This window comes from Seriola dumerili, unplaced genomic scaffold (genome assembly GCF_002260705.1).
Source record: "Seriola dumerili isolate Sdu_G_001 unplaced genomic scaffold, Sdu_1.0 BDQW01000050.1, whole genome shotgun sequence".
In the NCBI taxonomy this organism is placed as follows: Eukaryota; Metazoa; Chordata; class Actinopteri; order Carangiformes; family Carangidae; genus Seriola; species Seriola dumerili.
Window position 1 is genome coordinate 730,222 of NW_019174305.1, and position 21,583 is coordinate 751,804.

Sequence of the window (21,583 nt, forward strand, 5' to 3'; positions counted from 1 at the left end):
CTCTCTGAGTGATTATTTAACAGTAAATATAGCTGAAATCAAAGCACAGTCTCTGTCTTTACTTTATGTGTTTGGTGATTTTGTCAGATGAAGTTGTGGTTATAAAATCAGGATTTGACCATAGGCAGTCCAGCCATATACTAGGATTGACCTAGTCTTGTTTTTTTTTTTTTGTCTCAACAACTGTTGGATGGGTTGTGATGGAATTTGTCCACAAAGTTTGTGATCCCATTTTCATTTAGTGCCATCATTAGCTCAAAACTGTAATCAACATTCCCATCAGCTTCAGCTGTACTTTGTGTTTACTGCTAATTGGCAAAAGATAACACATCGAACTAAGATGAAGAAGATGGTAAAGATTACACCTGTTTAGCAACAACATGTTTTTATTGTCCTTGTGAGCATGTAATCATGTCGATGTTAGCATTTAGCTCGAAGCACACCTGTGCCAAAGTACAGCCTCACAGAGCCGCCGGTATGACTGCAGGCTCTTAGTTATGTTTTATTGATCACTTACATAATATTATTCCCAGGTGAACGTGACAAAACACACATTAGAGAACTTCAATGACACTTTATTTATCACCACTTGACCTGTGTGTGTGTGTGCATGTGTGTGCATGTGTGTGCATGTGTGTGTGTGTGTGTGTGTGTGCACGCGTGCCTTATTGCACCTCACCATGTATTGTCTGTTTATGTTCATATTTATCTGAGTATACCTCTCTTGTATGATTGTAAAACCTTTGATATCTAGCTCAGTTGTGATAGTCCCCCTTCCTGTACATGAACACATATTCTGCTAGTAAAAATACACAATAGGCCAAAACAACTCAACTGGTGTCTTCGCTACACACAACAAGGCCCAGCGTCTGTAAACAGTGAAAAGTAACAATCAAATAAGAACATCAACTTAATCCATGGTTGGTGTGAAGGGGTTTGCTTTTTGGGCCGCAGCACTCCTCCTCCGGTTTAATCGATACAAGTCTTGATTTTGTAGCACTTTGTATTATTAGATTGAATGACAATATGAGGTGTGGAAACTAACCAATGGTTACACAGTTTTCAGAAAAAGTATATTGTATATATATAGTTATATATATAGATTTATGTTCATTTATAAGCTTTTTAAAATAGCACAGTAAACACTTTGCACACATGATAAAAACCACTGAATGTGTCTGATTGTTTATGTATAGGCCAATGGCATCAAGGGAACCACATCCTGGTAAAGGCTCATTTCACTTTCTCTGCAGTCAGCTCAGGAAGGAACTTGAAAACTGTTAGTCTCTAGTGTAGAAATGAGAACATTCATTTGTGATATTTTATTGATAAACTGAACACGAGGATTGTTTTCACCCCGTTTTCTTAAGCAGTGTGTATTTGTTAAAAATTGCCTTCCTGAAGTGGCTAAGATTGAAAGAGGACTGAACCCGGCTCCGGAGCACATGTTCCTGTCTGTAACTGTAAGTTGGAATATGTTAGAGTCTGCACACTTTAACCACACAGAAAGAACAACAGAAACAAAAAAGAGAAGTTATATAAAGACAGTCAAGTCAAAAAACCAGAGATACAGAATTTATAGTACTGCACATCATCTCTGCTTGTCCCCTTTTCCTTCTTTTTTTTCTGTCATTTCATACCTGTACAACACCTGCTGTCTCGCTCTCTGTCTAATTGTCTGTCTCTCGCTCAGTCTCTCGCTTTCACTCTGGCTGTCAGTCTCCGTATTTCCCCCAACACAGTCTCTGTACAGTTGGCTTAGTGGTGACCATAGAAATAGCTAAAGGGTTCCGTGTGACGTTGGTTGTAGTTTGTACAGAAACATTAGTTTTTTTTTTTTCTTCATGTAAACAGGCACACACAGATCTCTAGAGGCTAACTCCTCAGTCAAAAACAAAACCAAACACCTCTGAGAGTTAATCAGGTCTCTCTTCGTCAGTTCTCCTCTTCTTTCTGCTGATGATTTTATATCTTCACGTGTCGAGTGTTTTGGCCTCGGTCTCAGTCCTGCTGAGAGGAATAAGGCCTTGGATTTCTCCTCAGATATCTAGAGGTTTACAGCTACTCAGTATTAATTTCTTCTTTCCTCCCTCGGTGACCACTGCCAAGGCTTTGTTACAGTTCGCCACCCGAGATAATGAAGTTTAACCAAGGCTGCTGTTGTACAGGTTGCTGTTTGTTTAGTTTTATTTCGCTGTATATAGCATCAGTGTTGGTGGTCTGGTGTAGGAATTCACGCTGTCTCCGACAGGTCCACGTGGAACGAGCTAGCAAATCCTTTTGCGGGCTGAAAAGACAGAGAAACACACTCGTTAAGACAAATGACACCCTTTCCCTCGAGACTTTTTAGTGACACAATCGGCTCGAAATACCATCTCTTGAAGGATACATGCCACAAAGGACTCTCTGTGAAGCTATTTATATACCCTACAGGCTGGTCCTCGTAGTATAACGCTAAAACTAATTTGGGAATTGGGTAAAAACATGTCCATCAGTGAAGATAAATGTTCAGAATTTGGTGGCTACATAATGCATGCATAGAAAATACACAGAGCACTAATTGCTTCATTAATTATCTATAAATGGATCATTAAACATTTATAAACCCTTTATCAAGGCAACCCTGGTGATCAGAGCATTGCCGTAGCCAGTAGTTGCATGCGGTGCTATTTTTAAAAGTAGAACATGATGCCTGTTGGTTAATAGAGCCTCAGCCTCTGGGACTATCCTCATATTTTTTACAGACTGATGAACAACAAAACCTTTGCTGTGGCAGCGTGGGGTCGATTAATTTCAACAGACCAGGAAAAAGAAAAGGGGGAAATCGTAAATCAAAAAAAGTAAAATGATATAAAATAAAGTTGTGAGTTTTGGACTGAGTGAATGTGGAGTGCATTTATCCTAAACCCTGGGAGGCAGACGAGATGAGCAGACGCGCAGGCAGCTATATTTGGAGCAAAGCAGGCTCTAGTACCTAAAGGCTAAATACCAATTATTTTCCACACAGACCTGATGTGCAAGAGCAATATTGCTTGGCTCTGTTTGGTAAGTCGCAAACAAGAAAACAAAACATATAAAACAAAAAAAACAACAAAAAAAAACAGGTTATGGTGCTCATCGTTTACCTGAGAGACAGCCCACAGTCAGCATGCAGTATCATGGAGGATGGTGGTTAACATGGTGGTGCCTTGACTGGAAATGACTTCTCTACTGAATGTGTATATCAAATCCATTCACTACTCTTAGAGCTAATAGAATATTCATGTAATGTGGGAGCCTGGAAAGCAATTGAAAGCGGCAAGAAGTGTCCTGCCATCCTTTTCAGAAGAGAATCCCATTCAGTTTCTTTAGAGATGCAGGCTGGAAACTCAATTTTTTACCACGATGATTTGTGAAAGTGTTTCATTTGCCAAATTAAACTTGCTTTATATTGTAATAGCTTCCCTCCTTTCTCACACAATAACTTGTGGTAAGTGACTTTTTCCAGCTGAGGAATCTTGACCTCCTGGTTGACAGCCCACCTCACCCACCCTTCTTTATGTCACGTATTGATCCACAAGCAAACAAGTATAGATACTCCAGACTACCTTTTTAGAACAAAATGGACTTCAATCCTTGCGAGAGAGAAGAAGCGTGGGCTGTGTGTTTCACCTTTCGAGCTACTCAGTAGGGAAGTCATCGCGCTTCAGCTTGTTGTTCGGCAAATGGAAAAAAAAAAAAAAGATGTCCTTCACAACAGATGATCTAGCATTTGTTTCCTCTCTATACACTCAAATCGTGTGTTTAAATCATGAACAGTGATTTATTGGATGTGTGTAATGATGGTGAGAATAGAAAGGTGGAGTGTGCATGTGTTGGTGACCTTTACTTATATGAGCATCAGATAAAAAGGACTTTGAGGGGGGTAAAATTTAGAGATAAGGAAAAAGAAAGAAAAAGGGGCCACAGCCGTTTAACATGAGTCCAATTCAAATTGTGTTTATTTTAGAATAGGTGACATGATTACAGACAGTCTTTAGAGTTAGGATGGGGTTAGACTGAAAATTTCAAAGGGGGTTTTGGAGAAGGGGAGTTAGGAATAATAGATTACATTTTACATTCGACAAAAGAAATTATAATTTACAAAAAAACAAAAACAAAACAAAAAATAAAACCAAACAATACAACAAAACATAAAGCTGTATTTTTCTTTTAAAAACTCCTTAAAAATAGAAGAAATAAAAGTTGATAAACAACATAAAAAGTCCAGATCAGAATCAAGAGGCAGATTCATTGTCCCCTCCTTTAGTATCTGTACTGGACCAGACCAAAGTCATAAGGTCCCAGGGAACTTTCATACTGATACTCACAGAGAAAGGTGGGTTTGTACGGTAGGGTCCCCCTATCATACTCTTTCCTCTCTAGCGTGCTGGAGCTGTACTGCTGCTGTTGCTGATGGAGGTGATGGTGAAGGCTGTGGTGTGACTGTGACCTTTGACCGTCCTTGCCAAAGGTGGAGAATGACCTATCGTTGGACGAGGTGGTGGACGAGGTCATGGTGAGCTGCTCGGAGAGGTTGACAGACGAGGGTACCTCAGTGTCGGGCAGCGTGGCGTCCATGCCGGGGACATGCAGGTTGCTTCGGTAGTCCGGCCCCTGGCGCCCGTCGGACGGCACGAACGACGGCATCCAGCAGCGATCAGAGTGGCCCAGGGCCTTGCACTCCTCCGTGCAGTTGGAGAACAGGTCGGCACCTGCAGAGAGGACACAGACCGCGGGATGGAAAGAGGAAGCGGGATGAGGTGAGGAGAAATGGAAGGGTGGAAACGCAGATGGAAGATTATAGACACGGGGATGATAAGTAAATGGAAAAGAAAAGAAGAGGGAGCGTTGGCACAGAAGCGGCCCGGATATTTGGAGTGGAAAGGCGAGATGGAGGGGGGAGATGAGAGAAAGAGACCAGAAGAGAGAACACAAGTTAGCAATCATTTGCCACTGTCGCAAGCAAAAAAAGTGCAGCAAAAGCTATTCATCAAAGAGACAAGGCCAACATTGATGAAGCGAATTGTTTGTTTTCCTCCTCACCTCATTCATTCCGAATGAAATGTGCAATCAAAGTGATGTGGTGTTGCGAAAACATTTCACCCCCTCTCCACATCAACATCCTCAGACTCACAATTGATTCCCAAACACCAAGAGACAAAATGGGAATCCATATTCCATCATCCTTGCACACACACACACACACACACACACACAAAAAAACAAAAACGACAATTATGTTAAGAAATGTGCCACAAAAACCAGCATAATATTCACTGGCTGCTTAATCACACTCTAATGTCAATCATCCCTATACAAACCGACAAAGTGTGTAATTGACACGGAGCTACTGCCAAAAACAAAACATCAACATAAAAAAAGATTAAATTAACATCTGAAATGATATAATAGAATAACACACGCACTCACGCGCACACACGACCAGCATGAAAGAGGTACCAGTTATGTTAATTACACTCTCTTAGAGAGAATAGAGAGAGGAGGACGGGGGGTGGGGGGGTAGTACGAGGGAGATTATAAAAGGCAAGAGAAAGGAACAAGAGACGTGAACAGAGTCATCACAGTAATGAGACCCTGCAGCCATTCTCCGCTCATGTGCAGATTGGATGTGTAGTTTTTCCTGGTTTTCCAGCGGAGCCAGGACAATGTGGGGAAAGCGTTGGAATGGCCCGATCAAAGCGGGAAAATGTGCAGTTTAGGGTGAGAGGAGGAAAGAGACACATGAGGCAAAGAGAGGCAGAAAAATAAAAAGAGAGAGAGAGAGCGAGAGAGAGAGAAACAAAGAAAGCAGACGATCTGTCATCTGTAATTCCCTGAGGCTGAGGGGGCTTCAGATCAAAGGGTCTACTTACACAAATCTATTCTACTGATCCATTCCACTGATAATGCCACTGTTCCTCTATTACTAAAAGCATGCGCACACACACACACACACACACACACACACACACACACAGAAAACAAGGTAATACAAGCATATACATATCAATATATATTACACTAAAGACAGATAAGCTCAGGCAGAGTATTTATACACAGAGACAGAGAGCGGTGGTCGAGGAATACTGCGTATAGCTTTTAATAATCAGAACAGATCAATACAACCACCCCCAATGAAGTAAAATAGTAACTTAATATAATCCGCCATAATATAAGGTCTGTGTTTGTTCTGTGGCAGCTTCACCTCGACCTGCAGCTTCAAGCAAAGACAAATAAATTTCCATTCCTTCTCCCCGTTGCCCCCCCACCCCCCACCCCCCCCCACCCCACATATTAACACTAAATCTCCAAACATCAGCCTGTCATGGATTATGGATTATGTTTGCACACAGTGAAAGAGGCAAGAGAAGAGAAAAAAAAGTGTTACTGGTCATAAATACAAAGGTGCACGGTGTCAAGGTTCTTTTTGTTTATTCCGTCAGACTGAAAGCTCTGTGCAAATTCAGACGTGCTCCTGCAGTATGATGCCAGTTTAACAATTCTGAGACTAAAACTGCAAAAAATACATACGGACCAGTGTATGTGAAGCTCTGCATTATTGTGGGAAGATAAAATCAGCTGGTCTTCTTGGGAAGGATGTAATAGGGGGACGTGTCGCCCTGACTTTTTGAAATCCTTTTATTGCCCCTCTCCTGTTTAACGCTCCTGGTTGATTTTCTTAATAAATCTCTCGAAACATTGTCCCTTCACTGTCCAGCCACCGTCGTCCAGACGAGAGAAGGGAGGACACGATAAAAAATGTTGATATGCTCATGTGAGTCGGCTTCAGTCATTACTGAGCGCTCAGAGCAATGAGATTAGGGAGCAGCAGCGAGTTGTGCACAGCTCGCCCTGGGTTTTGCTTCTTGAGCTACACGTCTACCTGCAGACACAATTCAAGGCAGAAAAAGTAATTTCACCTCGTCCGTGTCTTTCTCTGATTTAAACAGACATATAATTGAGTCTGTATTTTTAGTCACTGTTAATATTACAGACGGATAGAACATCAGTCAAAATACATCAGCAAAGCACAGAGCTCTTTGTACTGAAGGTGTAAATACAGCATTAGTTATCATCTCTATCAAGGACATGAAACATGAATTAAGCAGTGTTAGTGCGACACTCAGGCAGAGGTCTTTACGTTTTGTTATTCCACCATTATCATGGGAAGTATTATGATAATCAATTTCATTATAATTTCTTAAATGTAAGACATTTAAGGAAAATACGAGATGAATATAACTTAAATGTAACAATGGAGGAAGAGGAAGCAGACAGACAGACGATTTATTACAATATCACCAGTTATTCTAATTGTAAATGTCATCCAGTGACATGTAAATACCATATATTATTAACAGCTGTCAACACCTTGTTGAAGAGCTACTGTGGCTGATTTGTTGTTGTTTGTTTTTTTTTGTGTGTGTGTGTGTTTGTGTGCATTGTGTGGATCTAATCGCGTTGCTAATTCAGGCCTCACGGGGCGCGAGACACGCAACAAGACTGTGCAGTGACCAGAGAGGCCAGAGGAGACACGAAGCTCACAGACAAGAGACAGCGAGGGCCAAACAGACGGGGGGAGTCACAGATTTCACAGACAGCGAGACAGCAGGCAGGAGAAGCAGCAAGACTGCGGGAACCATAAGGAAGGGGAGGGAAGACCCAGGCAATCACAGATGGAAAGAGCAATGGCCAGAAAAGAAAGGGGGAGACCCGGGCCTTGCAGATGGAGATGGGAAGAGGGGTTAGACAGAGGTGGGCAGAGAGGGGGGGGGATTTAGATTTTAAGTACCAGAAATTAAAAATCTCCAATTAAAAATTAGCTTTTATCTATTTAAACCCTTTCATACGGGAGTGTTTGTGACATCCACCCAGCCCTCCACTTTCTATACCCTCTTATCTAACTGTTCAGGGTCAAGTGGGGCTGGAGCCTTTAATAATGAATAAGAATAAATGTGGAGAATGTAAGAAAAATGCAGATGTGAAATTATGCTTAAACTTTGATCAAGTTAATTATATCAACTGAGGATTACAGTGCAATTTTCCTGGAGAAAAAAATACGCACTGAGAAAAAAATAACTGCATATAAGGGCTGACAGACACTTTCCTCTGTATTTTATTTAACATTTTGTGATCGATTCAGCGAGTTTTGAATATGTCAGGTGTCAGATTTGGTCCGTTTACCTCTGTCTTTCCTGTCTGGCCCGCAGAATCAGCACCGTTCAGTGCTTCTGCTGCCAAGGGCTTCGTTTGTTTTCATCACCACCTAGCAGCTAGTGTGGGCTGTGCGTCAGCAGCAGCTCTGTTCTCACCGAGAGAGACCGTGATCAGGTGGAGAACACAACAAGAATCTCTAAAATTTTCACCAGAACCGGGTGGGAAAGCTACACTGGGAGGTCTGTGTAAATACTAGATCCGATTTTTGAGTGGCGTTTTACTTGCATTTACCCTCCCATTCACCCCGGGAGCTAATGTATATTTATGCTGCCTTTAAAGGCTGGGGGCATTTAATTCCAGCAGTTTCTGTTAATTCCCATCTTTAAGTTAGCCTTTAGCCTTTTAACAGACTTTTTTGCAAATGAATTTCCTTCTCGGACACACAAGGGTGTTGACCTTAGGCCCTCCAATCATCTCTGTGGCGTTGTGCAGATAAAGTGGTTGGTAGCCACAGTGCCCACGCTCCTACGTGTACAAACAAATGAGTCAAAAGATAGAAGCACACGTGCAAAACCAAACACACAAGCAGCAATGCAGAAAGCACACAGACATGCATGGAGATAGAGTTAATGTCGACGGATTAAGAGAGGGCTCACTTTGTTCCATATCTCTCATATCTGAGTATATTATTAAGCAGGCACAAGGGCGTATTGTACTCTGGAGATGATGTGTAAATATAGTCTGCAGCAGTCACTGTTTACCGTACATCAGGCTCCAAAAACTCTTGTCACTAGCTTCCAAACTACTCAGTGATTTTTGCCTGGCGGCTCACTCTTTAAAAAAAAAAAAAAAGCTACATCAACACATATGTTTGCGAGCGCACACACACACACACACGTACGTTTAAAAATACTCTCTTAATGTGGAGATATGTAAATGTACACAAGTATACAGAGAGACAGGCCACGCGCACATAACACCCAGTGGCTGTTGATCCTCACAAAGCACCTTTTCTTCCTCGGGCAGGAAGCAAAACAACAACCAGAACAGTGACTGGCAATGACAGGCCCTGCCAGCAGCCCTATCTCTCATCGTGACCTCATCAGGCAGGAAGAACACGCACACACACACACACACACACACACACACACACACACACACACACACACACACACACACACACACACACACACACACACACACACAAACTCACACACACGCACGCTTGAGCACATGCACACACACGTACACACACAAGGAGATGTAAACGATGCTACATAATGCAAACACAATCTACTTGCTAATAAGCAATCAGCATTTCTGTTCTTTTTTTTTTTTTCCATTACATCTCTGCGTGTTTCCGAAATCCCACGTCGTGTGATTTGACTAATTGCACCGCCTGACATACATCCAGCAACTGGGAGCAGAGAAATGAAGGAAAACAAATCCAGGGAAAACATAAGCCCCATGTTTGAATTCACTTTGTGGGTATATATCTGCTGCACTCAGGTTTGCAGTCACTCCCTCCCTGCACTCATTCATCTGTCTGTGTCCCTCTTTCTGTCTCTATTAGTCCTTCTGTGTCGCGTTCCCTCTCTCTCTGTCTCTTGTTATTTTTGCTCACATTTAATCCTCTGCGCCCGTTTCTACCTCTGTCGTTATCTTGTTTTCTCTCAAAAAAAAAAGAAAAGAAAAGAAAAAGAAAAAAGAGAACACTCCCCCAGGTAGAGGGTGTCTTCTATCCATACCTCTGTTTTTCATCTTGTCCTCCACTGTTCCGCAGAGAATACAGACACAAACGTCAATATTTGGACAGCAACTCAGGACGGCAGGGGAGTAGCATAGCTTCCTTGTACGAGTTGGCCAGTGAGGCTGTGATGAGTAAACCAGAGACCTCCCAGGGCCAAAACAGAGCAATATGGCTCCCACCATATCCAGTAATGACAGACAGAGAAATTGTTCTGAGTCTCTGAGAGGCAGCTACCATTTTCAATGTTTGTTACACGGCAACTGGGCTGGGAAGGAGAGCCAAGATGGCCGCCTGCCCCAACAGTGTCCGTTTGATTAATATGGCCCCTTATATATTGTTAGAGCAAAGCGTCTCGATGACCTCTGGTTTGTATGCTTTTCATCACTGGGTCTGCTCTTTGAATGCAGCGTGTTGTAGTATGCAGCCTTGATCAGACAGTACCTCACTGAGACCTTCTGACTGCATCATTTAAGGATAATTATGATTTATTACAACTGTGGTATTATCTTCTCTGTCCTGGCCATCACTTCTGTGAACATTGTACTCAGCAGAATAAAAGGTAATACAGTGACACTGCTACAGGAAGTCTGGTGTACAAGCTAATGTGCGTCAGATTAACTAAACCATATTAGCAACTTTCTTGAGACCATAGCAAACACTAGGCTAGGCTAACTTTTGGATATTATAACATATATAAACTCTATAATGGCTTCATTTTATTTAGTTAGGTGACTGCAGCAGTAACAGGAATGCAGACTGAGTAGCTAAGTAGTGAATTTCTTTGGACAGGGTTGGAAAACCAGTGAACTGTATCACATTTCTTGGAAGAAAAACTGAAACAATTTCTCATTACATTGGAAAACTGTGCAGTGATGCGCCTTTGTTTTCTCTTCCTAATAGGTTTGGGTAACATGGCAGTTACCTTAAAACCTGTGAGTTGCCCACAACTGCATCCCAACATCTCAGCATTTAACTTGGTGAGTACAATGTTGCTTTTAGTGCAAAATAAGCCATAGCCAAGTTGTGATAAACTGGAATTCTCCAGTGCATGCTTACTCATATACTGACGCAAATGTGCACAGAAGTGATGGGGTTATTGTTCTGGGGAATTGGATCGCATTAAAGAACAATGTAAATGAAGCTACTAGTCACATATCCCTTTCAGTATTACGAACACGTATCTTGACCTCATATTTTCATGTTTTTGTTGGAAGTGTAGCACTGCAACCTGGCTGGAGCAGATGTTCACTGATGTTAAATCTCTGGGCAGAAAGGATGATGTGTGTGTTACTCATGGCCAAAGCATCTTTATGACTCCCAGGACTTTGCTGCATTTCCATTAGTCTTACAGCCTTATGTTTCACCTCAGTAATAAATATCTAAGGCCCCTGTCTGAGGCAATGAATACACATCTTTTCACTTTATGATTCCATGTTTTCAGCAGAGTTGAGGAACATTCATATGCACGAGTGCAGTAAGAGAGGATGCTTGTGTCATCTTTTCCAACCTATTCAGGGTTTGGAACACTTAATCTGCCATTCAGTTCATTCATGAGGCTCAGCCTATATATACCAAGAGCACATTCATCAAGGCACTCGGCAAGATGTTTCAATGTATAGGTAATCATTACAGGACATGTTCTAATTGTGGTTTTGATTCATTTTCACACAAAACTCAGCAAGTTGAAGAAGTGAATACAGTTTTCCATCTACCTTAACTATGCTATACAGAGGTCATGCGAGAAAGAGATTTTTTTTTTTTCCTTTTCTGCTGAGTTCGAGATGAGAAAGTCGTGTTGCAGGAATCTAAACAGTCTAGTCAATTAGTTAATCAAATGAATTGATCGTTCCCCTTTCTCTGCTATGACTTTTATTGATATTTAACAAAGCGGTCAGTTTAGAAGAGAAGACATCTCCACCTGTTCCAGGCAAAATTCAAATTGATTTTTTATCGAGGCAATGTTTTTATCCTATTTGCTGTAATAGATTTTTACTGTTTCATGTCACAGTGAGGTATTTTTATACTATCCTCTGCTAGTGGGGTTTGAAGACTTAAGTGTGAGCTTATGTTTTATGTGCATCTTGATCACCATGTCACTATGTCACATCTCTCCCAAGCTGCAATACCAAACGGGCTGGTTCCAGCTCCTCACGTGTGAGAATTTGCAGCTCTTCTTTGTCTGACATGATACTTTAGGTTCCGACTGTTGATGAAATAAAACTGGCAAATTTTGGGAAGCATTTTTAACTATTTTCTGACATATATAAGACAAAACAGCTCATCAAGTAAAAGATTAAATGAGTTGTTAGTCTGATGTTACTCTTTCAACTGCAGAACTCAAGGTTTTTTTTTCCTGACTGAAAGGTTTTCTTAACAGTGACCTGTTTCTGCGATTTTATATGAGCAAAGTTATTGTCTTTTAAGTGCATTTTTTTTCTCCGACGTCTTTTTCTTCACACTCAGCAAGGTCTGCTAATTGTTTTGATAATTTGAGCTTTTGAACTAAACCTGAGATGTTCTCCATGGTCCCTGGAATCACTGACATTAATATATGTCATATTATTTTGACACAAATCAATATTTCTGTACCAGTCGTTGATTCTACAGCCCCCGCTCTGTCAGTATCTCGGCCCTGAGAGGAGAGTGCTTCAAAACCTTGTAAGCTAAATTCCTCTGACAGCTCACTGACATGGGAAACTGCAACATGGTGCCCACCGCTAATTCATAATCAGCCATCTAATACACCATTGCCACAGTGATTTAATTGTCCCATTTGTCACGGCTGTTGTTCTCACCAAAACAAACGTCATGATAATGATCGTTTCCAGTCTCCCACCCGTCACGCAGCCTCTCACAGCTGATCGAATGTTTCTGAGATGCCAAATTTTTTTACTGATGAATATTTTATACCGTCTTATCTGTCACCTTTTTTGTTTTGCTTGCTCACTCTTCCCGCCATCTCCTATTAGGATGATGAGGGAAATAATGAGGAAAACAGTGTCTAATATGAATCAAACAACCGAAAAAAAAATTGAGGTTTTGAGGGAGTAAAAGGTGTAGCAGTCAATCAATAGCGCTTTGGCTCCTGACGCAGCGGTGCCTCACTCCAGACACGCTGCTATCAGAAAAGCCATTTGCCCACTTTTTAAAGGTATCCGGTGATATCCCAGCCTCACAGGCAGTGTCCCTTTGATTTAAAACCACGTCAGGAGACTTATTTTCTAAAGTGTCAGACGAGCGGCCGAGCGGGAAGCTACGGCAGGTGTAGTTGATGATATGCCAACTGGAAATGGTTTCCTCTTGATTTGAAATATTCCGAGGTGCACCAAAAGGGAGAGTGCGCTACGCTGTCCCGTGAGGAAACCTTGCCTCTAACCCTCCTTTGATAATTGCTATGCAAAGGTTCTGGAAATGAATTACTGATCAGCCGAGTGTTGCGGAGAGCCAACGTGTGGGGGAGACAGAATGAAGGATGAGACCCTGCCACAAACCCTGAAAGAGAATATGTGTGTGTCAGACACACACACACACACACACACACACATACAGAATGCAAGTATATTTACATCCAGGCTAAATATAACAGTGCGTATGCATTTGCACACATGGATTTGCTTATGCACACAATCGCCGCAGAAAGACACGAAAATACATGTGGTCTATACATAGTCTTGGCTCAGGCTTGTGCAGTTTGGCTCTCTACTTAAGAACATGCACTCAGCACAAAACTCATCCAAACAACTGCTGACAATAACATACACAAAGCATAGCATACAACCCACATGAGACAACCAACCGTGTTCTCCTATATCCTCCACATATTTACACTGTGTAAAAAAAAAAAAAAGAAATCACACATATACATACTGAGACATAAATGAGCAATGAGTATGTCTATGTAGAGGCAATATACACCTGGCAGAGTGCCAAGCACCAGCTACCACTCTCTCCTCTTAAACTGAATCTCATTTAAGCTTCCCAGAGCACCGTCTCAAAGGAAAACTCCTTTTCAATACAGACATCATCACGAGCCTTGTTTTCTTCTACTCAGAACACACACATACATGCACACACACAAGCTGATTACATACAGGTATCATGTATACACCTACAATCAGACAATGGTATACCTTTACACCCACACACATACACACACACACACACACACACAGCGTCTGGTTTTGTTTACAGAAGTCTGAGGAACTCAAGTGTCCCTCTTTCCAAAATACCAGTCGTGTGATATTACCTCCCATGGAGTGGTAAGCTGTTCCCTTCTAAATCCAACATGAGGAACAAATGTGGCTTTCTTCATATGAAATACAGAGTACAGAACCAACAGGCCAGTGCCAAATGAGCACGCTCGGAGCCGAGCCAAGCTGAGGAAACGTGATATTGGTTCATAAATGCGATCCTCTAACTGCGCCAGTGAACCGGCAAGAAGGAATTCAAGACAATATTCCACATATGATCAATTTTTAAATGCACTCACAGGCCTGTCCTTGAATATCATGTCATGGATGATTTCTTATTAAAGCCCGGGGTTACCTGCTGGCTGAATGTGTTAAATGCATAGCACTTATTCATAGCCATAGTGCATGTTCTATGTTCTCCCTCCCCTTTGGTGTGTGTATGTGTGTGTGTGTGTGTGTGTGTGTGTGTGTGTGTGTGTGTGTGTGTGTGTGTGTGTGTGTGTGTGTGTCTCTGCTCTGTTGAGTGGAAATGCAGCCAAACTCCGCATGACTGTACCATTCCACATATGCATGGATCGCATTCTGATGTAAGGTATCCAACTCAGAACATCCTCAGTTAATATTTATTTCACAAAACAATGTGTTCTTGATGGAAAAAAGAATGGAGCCTTTGGATTTCTTCCAATTCTGCATTTCAGTCTCACACAGTTTGACCTTCGCAGCCTGTTTCATCAGCGAGGGCAGGGAGTGACACTACCGCTGCTGCACATTGGCTCTCTATTTTGGCTTGGTTCATTAATAATACCAAACACTGCGAAGCCTGATGAGGACCATTCACCATCCTGCAACACCTATCTAATCTGCTCTATTTGTATTCCCAGCACTGATATGATATTTGGCAGGTTCCGGTCTAGGCAGGGGTCTTACACAAGCCGTGTGGAACAATCCTTCAGAGGGAAAGGGCAATTCAATATGAAATGAGATTTTGTATCGCTCCGCTTTTTGTCTGACTCCACTTTGATCAATAAACAGGTACTAACCTAATAGAATTTTAGAGAGAACAAGCGGAGGCTTACGATAAGACCAAAAGCCTTGTCTAAAAAAATCTAGTGCACTGTAAAGTGCAGGAGAGAAATGGGAGTCAGTAAATAAACCTGAAGTGAGAGTGAGGACGGGGAAAGGTTCTCTAATTCCAATATTTTACCTTTCCTTTAACTTATGCCAAAGCGACAGGATTTGGGCTGACAAATACAAAGAATACAAAAGCTGCTAATGTGTTTGATCAGCTGACTCTATAACCAACAAAGCCAGTACAATACACCAACTGCGGGGCTGATTGAAATGCATCTCATTATATCACTTTAGCTTCCATGCCTTTTCCTTTCACTCGAGTGAGCCTATTGATTTGTGCCACTAAAGCACTACAGGCCTCGGCACTGCCTCGCTGCGAGTCGCTGTCCTTTCAGTACCACTCAGTGAATCAGCAATGGGGTTGGAAATAGAGGGGTGGAGGGTGGGGGGATCTGAAAGCAAGAGGCAAAGAGAGAAAGACAGAAAGAAAAGACAATTCCAAATTTTCCTCCCTTTCATCCGGGTGTGAAATACAATCAACACCTCTGGGGCTGTTCATGCCAGCAACCCCGGAGCCCAGGCCTTCGCACACTCTCAAATTAAGGAAATTAAAAGTCACCGGTCCGCACCAACAATTCAGCATTATCCCATTCACAGTCGCAAACACACACAACTGAAAACTAAAACGGGAGGTATGTGTGTGTGTGTGTGTGTGTGTGTGTGTGTGTGTGTGTGTGTGTGTGTGTGTGTGTGAGAGCACTGAAATGACAGTCTAATTATGTGCTGTAAAGGGGAGGGGAGGGGAGAGGGGGGAACTCACCAGCGGAATGACCCCGGTTGGTGGCATCGTGGTCACTGTCGCCCTGCTCGCTGTCACCGTGACCACTGTCTTTGGAGCTGACGATGTCTGCTTCTTGGAATGCCGAGCTGGAGGAAGCAGGGGACAGCACAGACAGAGGAGGAGGAGGAGGAGGAGGAGAAATAGGTATGAGAATAATGAAGAGGGCAGAGAGAGAGAGAGGTCAAGACACAATATTGGGAAAGGGGGCAGACGAAGGGAGAGGAGGAGGAGGATTTAATGAGGGGCAGAGAGACAGAGAAAGAGAGGGAGAATCAGAAATCAACACCACATTAATACAGTCACGGTGGCCGTCAAGAGTCTAAATTGGATGTTACACATGGCATGTAATGAAATCCAGCATTAGGGCTTTAATAGGCGCTGCTCTGTCAGTTATGGGACTGATGCCAAATTGAAGATGAACGTTATGGATACACTGGGAACCATGTAGCCTCTCAAAGCCACAATTAACGATGCGGAATATACGGGGTTCATACTGATGGGTGTAATATTCAATTTTACAGATATGTGAACAGGTTGTGGATCCACGAGGCCGATTAGATCTTAGAGGTCCTCTGATGGTGGATGGTATGTGATTCACTGGGCTTTGCACATTGGTAATAATAAGGTGTGTGTGTGTGTGTGTGTGTGTGTGTGTGTGTGTGTGTGTGTGTGTGTGTGTGTGTGCATGCGTGTGTGAGAGAGAGAGAGAGAGAGAGAATGTGTGCTCTTCACTACCTGTTGACACGTCTGGGTCTGTCCACCAGATAGCTGAGTTCTGCTCGTTGGTGTTTCGTCTGGAAAACCCACAGAAACACACGTTCGATCACTTTTAATGCAAGACAGACACATTAACAGACTTTAAAGGAGGAGGTGCGTTACTAAAGGAGAGAGACAAAGGTGACCATATATGCATATATTGTTGTCAGTGTGTTACTGTGTGAGAAGAAGCTGTGGCAGCACGAGGCGGGGAACCGACGATGCGCGCATCCACTTGGTGAGTGAGTGGGCGAGAGGAGACGAGAGCAGGGGAGAGTGGGTTAGGGAGGCGATTGAATGCGTAAATGATTGAGCCGCCCGATGCTAAGACTGAACAACCTTTGTTCACAGTGCTGCCGTGCTGGGTCGTGCACGGAATATTTAACGCATAGCAAAAGGCAAGGCTGTGACTGGCTGTCTGGCTCCTCTCCAGCCGCACCGCAATCAACAAAAAAGCCCCCCCCCCAACCCCAAACCAACCAACACATCTCCCCCAGCAGAGCGCACAGGCTGAGCACAAGACAGGGCCGTTAAGTCACTCCTCGCTTCCTCTGATGATATTTTACACCCAAAACTCTTCAACTTGCGTAGGGTGTATCGACTTGAATGTTCTGTGCTGAGGGAGGAGGGAAGTCTTCGGATGTAACCAAACTGTGTTGCACGCAAAGAGATGCGCTCTTGGCAAATTTTTTACCCAAACTTCCTGATAAATTCTTGGAGTTGTACTTATCCATGGTGCATCCCTTTCATTGTAATGATCAAAAATCTACATATTTGACTCAGTGTAATGACCGGTGCCACGCCTTGCCAGACAGGTAACCCAAATCTTGAATACATTAAAAAAAAAATCCCTCTCCATCTGTGCGCGCTCGCTTTAAATATATAGGTCAGATTAAATCACCAAACACAGAATTAAAAATAAAAAAAAGTATCGTCCAACCTGGTGTCCTGACTGGAAAATTATAAGCACTTTATGGCCAAAATCTGTGTCAGACTGTTGCGCGCGACATAAAAGCTGGTCTGACAGCGTTTATTCTTTTGCGATTAAACTAAAAGGCCACACGAGATTTCGCCACTGACACGTCCCATCACCATTACGCATGACAATGATTAAAGGCCACTGAGCAGAACAGCCAAGTCAATAGCAGATACCATTTCCATGCTCTCGGAGACTTTTGCTCCGCGTGACCTGAATGGATAACGTGCTTTGACATGAAGCGGACACAGCTGTTCTGGAGGAGCTTTAAAATGAGGTTAACCCTTTAAACTGCGGGTTTGTGCACTTTTAATACATCTGATGGGTAGGTGAGTGGAGCCCCGGGCGACAACAGCTGATTCAGACCTCTCTTACCTCATTAGAGAGAATACTGCCATTGGATATGATGTCCGGTTGTTGGTCACTGTAACCCGTGACGATGGCGCCGCAGGGGTTGGTGTGATCCGTGTCAGTGCTGCGGGAGGGGCTGCACGGTTTGAGGAACATGAGATCCGTTTTGGCGGACTCCGGTGTCAGACACACCTGGTAGCAGTAGGAGTTCTGGTTCTGGTGGTGGTGGGAACCGAAGCCCCCTCCCACGCCGCCCACACCAGACTCCTCCACGGGCACCTGCCCCACTGGCCCGACCCCTGATGTCACGTTGGTGCTCTGAACTAACATGATGTCGGATTTACTCAGCTTCTTCTGTTTCCGGCCGCGAGCCTGCCTGCTGCAGCACGAGCTGCAGCACAGGCAGCAGTCACCGGCCAGCAGGCACGTGTACAGGTTGAGCGTCTTGTCCTTTTGGCAGCGCACGGCCAGCACAATCATGGCCAGGAGGAAGATGAAAGAAACGGAGCCCAGGGCGATGATGAGAATGAGGGTGAGGTCAAGGGAGGTCTCCTTTGCCTTGGAGGCCGAGCCGCGATCCCCGCTGCGGCCTTCGACCACACTGTCCACTAATATTACACTCACACTGGCGGAGGAGGAGAGCGGGGGCTGCCCGTGGTCCCTAACTTCGATCAGCAGGTCGTAGTAGCCCTGCAGGTCCCGCTTGGGAGAGATCCTGCGGGCTGTCCTTAGCTCTCCTGTCCTCCAGTCCATGCGGAACATCTCCATCTCGTTGCCCCGCAGGATGCTGTAGGACAGCCGTGCGTTCTCGCCATCATCCGCATCCATGGCCACAATGCGCGTCACCAGGTATCCGGGCTCCGCAGAGCGCGGCAAGTGCTCTTTGGCGGTGCCGTTTTTACCGATGGGGGCTATCACAGTGGGAGCGTTATCATTTTGGTCAACTATGATCACGTTTACAGTGGCATTAGAGAAGAGCTCGGCAGCACCCGAGTCCTTAGCCTGAACCATGAAGCTAAACTCCTTCAGCTGCTCGTAATCAAAAGAGCGCAGCGCGTAAAGGTAGCCGGTGTCCTGGTTTATGGACACATACGTGTCCACAGACATGCCCTGTATGTCACACTCCAATATGGAGTAGGTAATAAGAGCGTTTTGTCCTATATCAGGGTCCAACGCGCTCACAGCGTGAATGAAAGCACCAGGCACATTATTCTCAGTTACATACACATCATAAACAGCCTGCGTAAAACGGGGCGCATTGTCATTCTCATCGGAGACGTGCACTTTAATGGACTTGCTGGTGGCGAGTGAGGGCTGACCCTTGTCTTTGGCCACCACAGTGATGGTGTACGAGTCTGTGTTCTCTCTGTCCAGCGGTCCGTCCGTGACGATGGTGTAGTAGTTTTTAAAAGAGGATTTCAGCTTGAAAGGAACGTCTCCTAATATCTCGCAGCTCATTTGTCCGTTTTCGCCGGAGTCCCGGTCTGAGACGCTGAACAGTGCGAGCACGGTGCCCGGGGCGTCCTGCTCGCTCACGGACTCGGTCACAGTGCTGAAACCGATCTCTGGCGTGTTGTCGTTCACGTCCACGAGTTTGACCAGCACTTTGCAATGCGCAGGGACCGCATTGGCCCCCAGATCTTTAGCCTGGACATAAATCTGGTGCGTGTTGCTCTCTTCATAGTCCACCTCCCCCGCCACCTCGATCCTACCTGTTCTGGCATCAATGTTGAATAAGTCCTTTATCCGCGGAGCGTTGTGGCTGCTGAAAGAATAAACTATTTCCCCGTTTTGTCCCTCGTCAACATCCGTGGCGTTGAGCTGAATGACCAGAGTGCCCACGGGGGAGTTTTCCCGCAGGTTAACAGTGTACACAGACTGGTCAAACGTGGGCGCGTTATCATTAGAGTCCAGAACTTTAACGACCAGGAGAGCCGTCCCGGTCCGCTGCGGGATGCCCCCATCCACAGCCGTCAGCACATAGCGGTGCACCGCCTGCTGCTCCCTGTCCAGCGGCTTCTCCAGCACCAGCTCTGCAAACTTGTTCCCGTCGCTCTGTGTCTGCACGTCAAGGTAAAAATAGTTATTAGTCGTTATGGCATATGTGCTGAGCGCGTTTGTGCCCACGTCAGGGTCGAAGGCGTTCTCCACCGGGAAACGGGTCCCGGGGATGGCGCTCTCCGATATCTCCACGGAAATGTCTGTCTCGGGAAAGCTGGGTGGATTGTCGTTGATATCCATCACCTCAATCTCCACGCGAAAGAGCTCCAGCGGGTTCTCCAGAAACACCTCCAGGTGCAATAGGCATGGGATGGTCTGCTTACAGATTTCTTCCCGGTCAATTTTCTCCTTCACCACGAGCGCACCGTTTTCTAAGTTCACCTCCAGATAAGGTGTCCGTGAACTAGGCACCGTCTGAAAGCGGCGAGCGGAAAGTTTGGTAATGTCCAGCCCCAAATCCTCTGCAATATTCCCAACCACAGAGCCAGGTTCCTGCTCCTCTGGCACGGAGTAATGTAGCTGTGAGACAGCTCCATCCAGGATGGAGAGCAGGAATATTAACCAAATCATCTCCTCTGCCTCTCTCAAAGTGCACTTGAAGACGAAAAAAAAAAGTGTTATTCCTTTTTCTCACAAGAAATGAGCATTTCCCATTTCCTCTGTCCGTAAAAAGGCAGTGAAATAAACAGCAACAAGGCTGCCCGATTCTAAAATTCCTCTCCTCTGCCTCGGGTCAGTGGAACATTGTGTCGTTTCAGCTGTGAAAAGCACAGCCATTTGATCCGAGCTTCTCTGTTTTAATCAATTCTGCACCGGTCTGTGAGTTTTGGCGTCAGCGCAAACATTGCAGGCTGGAGCCAGGACGCGTAGCCAACACTCCCTGTGCACAGAACAGACTGCCCCTTCTTCACAGAAAGTCACAAAACAAAGCAGGAAATTCCACACAGGCAGAAAAAAAGAAAGCAAAAACAAAACAAAAACCTCCTATTTACGCAGCGCCGAAATCTATAACGAATGCAACTTCTGAATAAAGAGCGGCGAATAACAGGACTTTCTCTCTATCTCTCTCTGTGAGGATGTAATCACTGCGCCTAAGCGCTCAAAGCGGATGATGTTCTCAGCTCGGCTTCTGTAAGGCGAGTGTGAGCAGCGGGGTTGGTTTTGCGCACAGCTCCTTTCCCCACCAGCCAATGGTATTCTCAAACACCGGGTGTAATGGCACCTGATTGGGGCTCTGCAACGCCAGCCAGAGCACACATCGGGCCCTCATAACAAAACCAGTTAAGTGCCGCTGCGCTCCTCTCTCTTCTCCTCTTCTCCCCTCTCTCCTCCAGGCCCAGCCTCAGTTGTAGCAGGGAAATTAAATGTTTTACACACCCAGTGAATTAAGAAAGTCGAATAATAGCGGGTGACATTTGGCATCGGCGGGGGCTGTGTGCAGGATAATATTGCAGCTGCCATGGGAATGC

The 21,583-nt window shown here is 44.4% G+C and overlaps 1 protein-coding gene across 2 annotated transcripts; it reads right to left on the reverse strand.

The window, feature by feature from the left end:
* Positions 1 to 403: 403 nt before the first annotated feature.
* Positions 404 to 21,235, reverse strand: LOC111217981 (protocadherin-10-like). 2 transcript variants are annotated; one of them, XM_022740056.1, is made up of 5 exons: positions 18,138 to 21,235; positions 16,766 to 16,824; positions 16,010 to 16,116; positions 4,350 to 4,733; positions 404 to 2,287 (listed from the first exon to the last, which is right to left on the reverse strand). In XM_022740056.1, the coding sequence occupies exons 1-5, from the start codon at positions 20,682 to 20,684 to the stop codon at positions 2,268 to 2,270; spliced, it is 3,117 nt and encodes a 1,038-aa protein (XP_022595777.1). In that variant the 5' UTR covers positions 20,685 to 21,235; the 3' UTR covers positions 404 to 2,267. The 2 variants fall into 2 exon arrangements, with proteins under 2 accessions (XP_022595777.1, XP_022595776.1); XM_022740055.1 differs by lacking the exon at positions 404 to 2,287 and having other exon boundaries at positions 4,233 to 4,733.
* Between the last annotated feature and the right edge of the window lie 348 nt (positions 21,236 to 21,583).